The sequence below is a fragment of the Sander vitreus genome, chromosome 4 (genome assembly GCF_031162955.1).
Source record: "Sander vitreus isolate 19-12246 chromosome 4, sanVit1, whole genome shotgun sequence".
Taxonomy (NCBI): Eukaryota; Metazoa; Chordata; class Actinopteri; order Perciformes; family Percidae; genus Sander; species Sander vitreus.
In genome coordinates this window covers 22,861,062-22,870,460 of record NC_135858.1, presented here as the reverse complement: position 1 = coordinate 22,870,460, position 9,399 = coordinate 22,861,062, and the positions used below count along the sequence as shown (strand labels likewise).

Genomic DNA, 9,399 nt, shown 5'->3' with positions numbered 1-9,399 from the left:
TTGTTGTGGGGTCTTTTGTGACCTCTTGGATGAGTCGTCGCTGCGCTCTTGGGGTAATTTTGGGCGGCCGGCCACTCCTGGGAAGGTTCACCACTGTTCCATGTCTTCGCCATTTGTGGATAATGGCTCTCACTGTGGTTCGCTGGATTCCCAAAGCTTTGGAAATGGCTTTATAACCCTTTCCAGACTGATAGATCTCAATTACTTTCTTTCTCAATTGTTCCTGAATTTGGGTCTCGGCATGATGTGTAGCTTTTAAGGATCTTCTGGTGGACCTTACTGTGTCAAGCAGCTCCTATTTAAGTGATGCCTTGATTGTGAACAGGTGTGGCAATAATCAGGCCTGGGTGTGGCTAGAGAAATTGAACTAAGGTGTGGACAACCACAGTTATAGTATGTTTTAACAAGGGGGGCAATCACTTTTTCACACAGGGCCATGATGGTTTGGATTTTTTTTCTCCTTTAATAATAAACACCTTCATTTACAAATTGCATTTTGTGTTTACTTGTGTTGTCCTTGACTTTTGTTTAAATTGGTTTGATGTTCCGAAACACTTAAGTGTGACAAACATGCAAAGGAACAGGAAATGAGGAAGGGGGCAAACATTTTTTCACACCACTGTACATACATACATACATACATACATACATACATACATATGCATACATATCCAAATACACATCATTAAATTGATGTACCTGTAAAATCAAGTGTGTCTTTTTCACTATACTCCTGTGTGCGCTGCAAATATCTCATTTTGATACTGTACTTTATAAGAAAATAATAAAGTAAAAACAATTCAAAATGCAATGCACATTACCAACAGATGTCACTAACAATGTTATAAAAACAATCTGATCAGCGATGGAGTATGGTAGCTACACCGCCTATCTATTCTGGGATAGGGGAAAAAACGCTATGGCTTGTTTGTATTTCTTTAAACCAATCACAACCGTCCTGGGTGGCGCTCAAGCCCCAATACCGGAGATAGTGAGAGGGGAGGGACACCCGTCAGGCTTTATCCCAGTAATGTACATCTGTTGAGCCAGACTACTCTTGAGAATGTTTGTTAAAAATAGATACTGATAGAATAGAACTGAAGATATTAGTTTATGATATATTTAGTCAAGATTTTGCTGGCTCGTAAATATGCATAAACTGTTTACAGCAAGCAGAAAGTAAACTGCTCATTAAAAGACTGCATTCATTAACATGAAACACGTTTATTTTTAACTTCAGAGGTGTAGGGTATGTACAAAAGAAAATAGACCTGTATAGATTCTTAAAGTGAGGAAATGGAAAAAAGGGCTTGTCACACAACTAACCACAAGCCTGTAAACATAAGAAATCAAGTTCCACTATATTTCTTAAATAAAAACTTATGACAAGCATTAACACGTACTAATCTTTGAATTTCATTTCATTTATTTTTTTTATTTCGAACAAAACTAAAAAATACATATACACATACGGCATGTACCTATATATACATATACATACATACATACATACATACATACATACATACATACATACATACATATGCATACATATCCAAATACACATCATTAAATTGATGTACCTGTAAAATCAAGTGTGTCTTTTTCACTATACTCCTGTGTGCGCTGCAAATATCTCATTTTGATACTGTACTTTATAAGAAAATAATAAAGTAAAAACAATTCAAAATGCAATGCACATTACCAACAGATGTCACTAACAATGTTATAAAAACAATCTGATCAGCGATGGAGTATGGTAGCTACACCGCCTATCTATTCTGGGATAGGGGAAAAAACGCTATGGCTTGTTTGTATTTCTTTAAACCAATCACAACCGTCCTGGGTGGCGCTCAAGCCCCAATACCGGAGATAGTGAGAGGGGAGGGACACCCGTCAGGCTTTATCCCAGTAATGTACATCTGTTGAGCCAGACTACTCTTGAGAATGTTTGTTAAAAAATACATCAATTATTATGAACTGGTACAAAAAGAAACATCTGTACAGTATATTGTTTATGCTTTTTTGTTAGCTGTGGTAGTACAACTGGTAGTTGGCCACATATTGGTGATATCCCATATTGTAGTCAACACATTGACCAGAAAAAATATAAATAGCTGTGCAACCTTATGCTATCAATACAACAGTTCTGCAATAAATGCTTCCTTTGTGATACTTGTAAGGTGTGAATGTTGTTTAGACTAGCTGACTAAACTTTTGGGTAATTATTGAGGCTGTATTTTGTGGTGTTATTGTGTCAGAGTGTACTCTTTTGAAATAGTTTTTTTCTACTTCCTTTTCAATGGGAGAAGAAATATTATAAGATGTTTATGCTATCCAATCCTATACAATGGATTGAAAACTACACATTCAAATAAATGACCATACATCTCAAGGTCTGAAGGTCTAAAGAGTTCTCTTACAGGGCTGTTTGACTATAGAACATTGTACATGGGTTTCTATTTTTCTAGTCAGGTGTACACAGCTACATGCCATAAAATGAATATTCCCAACTTAATGATGACAACAACAATAATGCTTACGATGTCTAAATTTATTTTTCTAGTGTCATAAAAGTTCAATTCTTTTTTAAAGATATTGAAGGTACTTTCCAACACAGTGTGTGCTTCCTGTGAAATTGAGAAAATAACTGGAACTTCAATATAAACCGAAGCACAACAGTGATATGAAACTAATGCTTTTAAGACAGTGGAAGTTGCCATTTCCTTCGGCAAGACAGTTTGTACAATAATCACCCCTATGTGTACCCACGTACAGGTCACACAAACACAAACAGATTCCTGAACATAGAGATATTTCAGTGCACTTGGCTAGATATCTTCACTGTATCAATACACAGAACATCATCCTTTAAAGGTAGCTTTTTGATTTCAATAATTTCAAACTTCACATACTGTAACTGACTTTCTTTACTTTTAACACAATGTGTTTGACCAATGTTTAATTATGCTCAACAGTCAATCAATCCTGCTCCTTAAAAACAAAGAAGCAAACAAACAAAATATTCCTTCACTCATTGTTGGCCACACTACTGAGATTGTTGTCCGTCGACTGGCTTGCCTGAGATCCTTGATTTTCTTCTCCACATGAAATATACTGTCTCCAGAGCTTCAGGTACGCTGTCTTGATCTTTTGTATTTTGAACGCATACACAACTGGGTTTACAGCTGAGTTAGCATGAGAAAGCAGAATGCCAGTATAGAGAGCTTCTACTCGTACATAATTTGGCCCACCAAAGTAAAGCATGCAGTTCATTATGTGGAGAGGGAGCCAGGACAGCGCAAACAGAGCCAAGACCAGAGACAGAGATCCTGCCAGCTGTTTCTCTTTCTTTAGGTAGATCTGCGACTTGTTTTGGGCACCGTTGCCTGGTTTCTCTCGAAGGTTTCCTCGGATTGTCCAGAAAATGTAGGCGTACAATACAGTCATCAACGACAGAGGTGGCAGGGTGCAAAGAAAGAAGTTGAAGTAAACTAGGTATGACATGGGGATCACTTCTATAAACTTGCAGACAATAGTAGAGTTGACGGACTTAGACCAGGTTTCATGGTTGCACCATCCAAGCATGGGAGCAAAGCTCAGTGGTATTGCAACAAGCCAACATGCTGCTACTACAAGCCAAGAATGTTTCTGTGTTACAGTCCTTTTGTACCTAAACAGAAAAACACTAATTATTGATATGCCCAATTATGTAGTTAAAATGCACAGTAATTACAAATGATATAGAACCATAATTAGCTCATTGTAGGGATGTACAGTAAATCAGTGCCTTTTTACAGTGCAAGTCATGCAAAAGGGCCGAATGAGGTTGAGATAAAATGGATAACATTTTGATTCAAAGACATGCTTAGCAGCACTATTTTACTTTTCTCTGCACAATAAACCATCTAGAAAAAGTCTTACCTGAGAGGGAAAAACACCCGGAGGAAGCGGTCCACTGCAATAGCCAAAAGAGAAAAAACTGAGACTAGGGTCAACAGGATGACCACACAGCTGATGAAGAGACAGCCGTAGAAAGAAGTCTCCACTCGTCCGTCCACCAACACTGCCAGTGGTATGGCCACACAGCCAACCATGAAGTCAGCCACAGCCAGACAGACAATAAGGCAGAAGGTAGGCTGTTGAATGCTTTTACTGGTCCACAGCGCCAAAATAACCAACATGTTACCGAGACAGCAGCTAACAGCAATAAGCACCTCAATCAACGTGTAGATGACTTCTTCCACAGCCATTGTGCTTTCAATCTGGCTTATGTTTGGTGGTTAATGGTGTAGCGTGTCTGAATATGAGTCTGAGCCTAAATTTGCTGTGCCATTTATCATTCATCTCGGTCTTGCGAAACCTTTGAGGAAGTCTTTGGCCACTCGCTTCTTTTTTAAGTTGTGATGACACTAAGATACTTTTCGCTGCACACTATGTGGATGTTTGCATGCTTATGTAATTGTACTTGTGATTGTATAGTAGCATTTCACTTTTAATGCTGTGCCATGTCTGAAAAAAATATATATGTATGCTGTTGCAATATATCATGTGGATGACAAAAAAAAGTCTACGATAAGAGCCCTCATGTTATTTCTGTCAGGAGGAAATTATTCATATCTTGACAACAAATGTGACTGGTTTACAGATAAATACTTGCAAACTCTTGTAAAAAGGTTAATTCCTAACAGCTCACATAAGCAGCTTTAAGTCATCTTAGCTGCATTCTGCACAGACATGTTACGTTTTGTGGTTTAGTTTAATGTTTCACAGTGTTAGGGCCTTGTTTTGAAACTAACACCCTAAATTAACCACATTCACACTGCGAAAGTGGTATTAGTTTAGGTACATTGACTGGTATGTGCTGCAGTTGTCTATCATGCTGCTCAGTTACAGTAATCCCAGACATAGCATATCAAATTTGTATCAATATGACATTTAGTTTGTTTTATTAGAAGCATTGGATACAGTCTCTGAGAAAAAGTGTCCGCTTCTCACCCTGATCCTAATCTAGACTATAAATAAAAATGCTGTGTTGTTTTTGTGCGGGGTTTGTGGTTAGGGCTGTGCAAGTAATCAAATTTTGATCACAATTTCGGCTCATAATGATCACAAAAACAATGTAACACCAATTCCACTTCCATTTTTAAAATGAATGGAGCCCAAGTATTACTGTGCTGGCATAGAAAAAAAACATATGCAAGCAAAGCAAACAATAACTATTCAAAATGCACCTTATCACAAATAAAACAGACATGGATATGAAAGTGATCATAGCAGCACTACCACTAGGAACTAAGTACAGTGGTTCTTGCTGAAAATGCTTTTATCAAACACTCAACAAAGAAGGAACCACAAGATCAACCAATACCCACACACCTCATGCTGACGCTTCAAACACCTAATCAGTCAGATCTATTTGAACAAATAAAAAATAAAACAGCCGCCTACAGTATGGCAATCTTGTTTTGAAGGGACCTATTATGCTTTTCCTTATTTTCTGTCATATATATGTTTCAATGTCGGATGTTTAAATTAGATGTGGCCAAATTAATGCGGTAAACGTTATGTTAAAGAGCAACAAACCTCATGTTTACCATTCTGAACACTCCGCTTCCAAAGAGTTTTTTCTACTCTCGGCTCAAACTGACATCAACTCGTGCCAGGTTTCTTTATAAGTTCATCTGTTCCACGCAATTTGCAGTGTTTACATCCCACTGCTACACGTAGCTGCATGCTAACGTCAGGAAAAGCTGTATTCTTGGTTGCAGATGTTGTTTATTTCCCTCCAGCACACAAGCTGACTATTTGCCCTATATGTAGAGGGAAGGGTTTTAAGTTTATTTCATTTATATAGCACTTTATTAAAAAGCTAACAAGTGTTGCAACTCAAGACTTCACAAAGACAAACATATATTTATACAGACATAAAACAAATGCATAGATATTACAGAAATAAAACAAGTTTAAACAAATTTAAAAACCCAAAGAAATCAGATTAAAAAAAAAACAGAAAACAGGTTAATCAATTTAAAGCCAGAGAATAAAAGTGGGTCTCAAAGTGCATCTTAAAAGCACCCACAAACTCAGCCTGTCTAATGGCCCCGGCTTTTTTATTCACGAGTGGGGCACAGCCACCATGGGGTCTGGTGGTGCTGTAAGGGGTGAGAAGTTCTGATATACATGTAGGGGTAAGACCATTTGTAGACAATTAAGAGATTTTGAAGTTTGAACTGAAACCAGTGGCAAGGACAGGGGTGATGTGGTCTCATTTCTTTGACCTTGTTAATAACGGGGCACCAGCGTTTTGAATGGTAGCCTGAGAAATGCCGAGAGAGATTAACATTAGTCCAGCCTGGTTGATCTTATTGCATTCATGATTCTTTCTAGACCAGAGAGTCATAGGAAATGTTTAATTTTGGAGATGGCTCAGAGTTAAGATGATGAAGAAACTAGACCTGACAACGGAATTTACCTGTCCGTTAAAACTTCAAAAAATATAACACCAAGGTTCTTGGCATGTGGTCTCATGTAGGCAGAAAGGTGATTCAGATTCTTGGCAACAACAGTGGTATGGTGTTGGGGGGCCAAAGAGTTTAGCTGAAGGAAATTATGAGCCAACCAGTTTTTAATGTCTTGGAGACAATTTTTTAATCGAGTTACGTCGTCGGCATGACTATGGAAATTGAGTTGGTCTGTACAGTTCATATTCAAAGCCGCTCCCTGATCTATTTTTAATTGGCGCCATTCAGCTTATTCATTTGAACACTCATATCCATTTAGAAAACTGCTGTGGTTGACCGATTAATATAGACACAAACAGAGACAGTATAGCAGTCGTAGTCATTATGTCAGAGTGAAATAAATTCCGGCATTACACTGGGATGCTCTGTGAGGATGTTGAGAATACTTTTGTTAATTGGAACCGGTAATAGAAGCTTTACTGTCATGTAGTCCCTGTGGCACATGCGCAAGCGGATCCCTGCACGGCCATAATCAAATCCATTCCTTCTGTTTATAGATAATGATGTGTGGTGTAATGCAACCAAAGGAAGTCTTCTGTAGAGGAATATCAGTGGAAGAAATTATCATGTATGTATATGGTAATCAATGATGGCATATGTCTAATGTCTTTTTTTGTTTACATAGAGGCCTGATATAGGAATAAAATTACTCTTTTGCGGGGTTTGCTGAAACCATTAATCTACCACATGTTTCAATCTGTAGCAATTTCAATTTCCCATAATTGATCATCAATAATTGGTGGAACAAAATAATGCAATTTCTCCTTCATGAAGGTTGTGGTTTATACATTATATATAAACCACACCACTACAAAGGAGAATTTTTTCATTTCTGGATCGATCCAAGAGGGGGGGAAAAAGAAACAAACTGCAACGACGAAATGGGTAAACAATAAAAGTGCACCAGATACAGTACAATAGTGTTCTTAAGTGCTGAACTAATGTGTTAGATGAATACTGCAGTGTTTTTTTTTTTTTTTACATTTACAGTTATTGCAGAAGTGATAGTGCATGTAGACTCCCACTTGAGCCAATGAAGGCATGTAGATTGACAGAGGCCTAATAAAACTGATTCAGTGTCAGCTCATGAACACTCTAATGCTTAGACCAGAGCCTGAGATCCTAAGCAATGTCCTGCCACAACATCTTGAGTCATCGGACAGAATATATTTACTGGCAGACATTGAAAATGCTTCCTTAAGGAAATAACTGAAGACCATCTCATTGATTGCTTGCTCAGTGATACTGCCAAAGTCTTTTCATTCTCTAAAAGACAATTAGATTATGTTTTAGTAATTTAACTTTTGGATCTAATTCCTACCTGCAGTTTACCCTGCAGAGTCCAAGTTATAAAAGGTTGGAGGAAAAAAAGGTGCCATTAAAGCTGTGGTAGGCATTTTATTATGTTCTTTCAGCATTTAATAATTCAAGTGGTCTGAGAGAAAACTAGACATCTGCATATCTTACTTGGCTCTGTATTCAGGCTTTGGTTAATCTAGCCTTGACAGGAGACTTCTGCCAATCACAGGTCATTGCAGAGAGAGAGTTCCTATTGCTGTACTGCCATAGATGCGCGTTCTTTCAGTGAAAGTGCTGTTTACTGTAGCCAAAGGCTCAGGGCTGCAGTCAACTTATGGCTAAACTAAACTTAGCACAAAAAGTAAGGATATTTGTGTTTGGTAGATTATTTGTCTGTGGTAACAATGCTTTTTGGCAATAGATCTTATACCGTTGGAAAGCCTGTTTAGTTCCCTTTCAAATGGTGCCCCATTTTTAAGGAACATGCATTTGTGGGATGAGTAGTAGCGCTGAGTATGTGGGTTGCGCCCATGAAAAATTTGCCAAATCTTCTCTGCCAATGCCAAATAGCTTATTCTGCCATTGACTCGTTTGGTGTTTGGTGGATTGGATGATTGACGTTTGAAGAAACAAGACATATTGGCAATTTAACAATTTATTCATTTAACAAACAGGAGCCTCAGTAGCATGTGGAAGAACCATACACAGCCACAACAGCCTGGCACCTCCTCCTCATGCTGGTCACCAGCCTGGTCACACACTGCTGTGGGATGGCATCCCATTCTTCAACCAACATTTGTTGCAAGTCAGCCAACGTGGTTGTGTTGGTCACTCTGGCACGAACAGCACGCCCAAGCTGATCCCACAAGTGTTCAATGGGGTTGAGGTCAGGACTGCTGGCAGGCCGTTCCATCCTCTCCACTCCCACATTCTGGAGGTAGTCTCTGATAAACCCCGCCCTGTGGGGGCGAGCGTTGTCATCTTGGAGGATAGAGTTCAGTCCCAGACTGTGGAGATATGGGATTGCCACTGGTTGCAGAATCTCATCTCTATATCTCTCTGCATTGAGATTGCCTCCAGTGATGACAAGCCTCGTTTTTCCAGTGAGGGAGATGCCGCCCCACACCATCACACTGCAAATGTTACTCTATCAGTGCAGCAATCAGCATAGCATTCTCCGCGTCTTCTCCACACTTTGACCCTACGATCCAACTGCCATAGGCAGAATCTGGACTCATCACTGAACATAACGTTCCTCCACATGTTCAGGTTCCAGTGCACGTGTTGCATATGTTTGGCAATGGCAGAGAAGATTTGGCAAATTTTTCATAGTCGCAACCCACATACTCAGAGCTGCTGCTCATCCCACAAATGCATGTTCCTTACAAATGGGGCACCATTTGAAAGGGAACTAAACAGGCTTTCCAACGGTATAAGATGTATTGCCAAAAAGCATTGTTACCACAGAGAAATAATCTACCAAACACAAATGTCCTTACTTTTTGTGCTAAGTTTATTAGATAAGAGACTTTCGTTCGTGTGTTTACTTCCCCGGCCAGGAACCAAGACATCGCGG

General features: G+C 38.9%; 1 protein-coding gene across 1 annotated transcript; it reads right to left on the bottom strand.

Annotated features, from left to right (window-relative positions):
* Positions 1–1,403: 1,403 nt before the first annotated feature.
* On the bottom strand, positions 1,404–4,371 carry LOC144517157 (adenosine receptor A1-like). Its single transcript, XM_078249056.1, has 2 exons — positions 3,925–4,371; positions 1,404–3,673 (listed from the first exon to the last, which is right to left on the bottom strand). Exons 1-2 carry the CDS (start codon positions 4,251–4,253, stop codon positions 3,031–3,033), a joined length of 972 nt encoding a protein of 323 aa, XP_078105182.1. The 5' UTR covers positions 4,254–4,371; the 3' UTR covers positions 1,404–3,030.
* Between the last annotated feature and the right edge of the window lie 5,028 nt (positions 4,372–9,399).

Coding starts and splice junctions, on each gene's coding strand:
- LOC144517157 (XM_078249056.1), bottom strand. CDS start 4,253: ATGGCTGTGGAAGAAGTCATCTACACGTTGATTGAGGTGCTTATTGCT. Junction 3,674..3,924: donor CGGGTGTTTTTCCCTCTCAG/GTAAGACTTTTT, acceptor TTTTCTGTTTAG/GTACAAAAGGACTGTAACAC.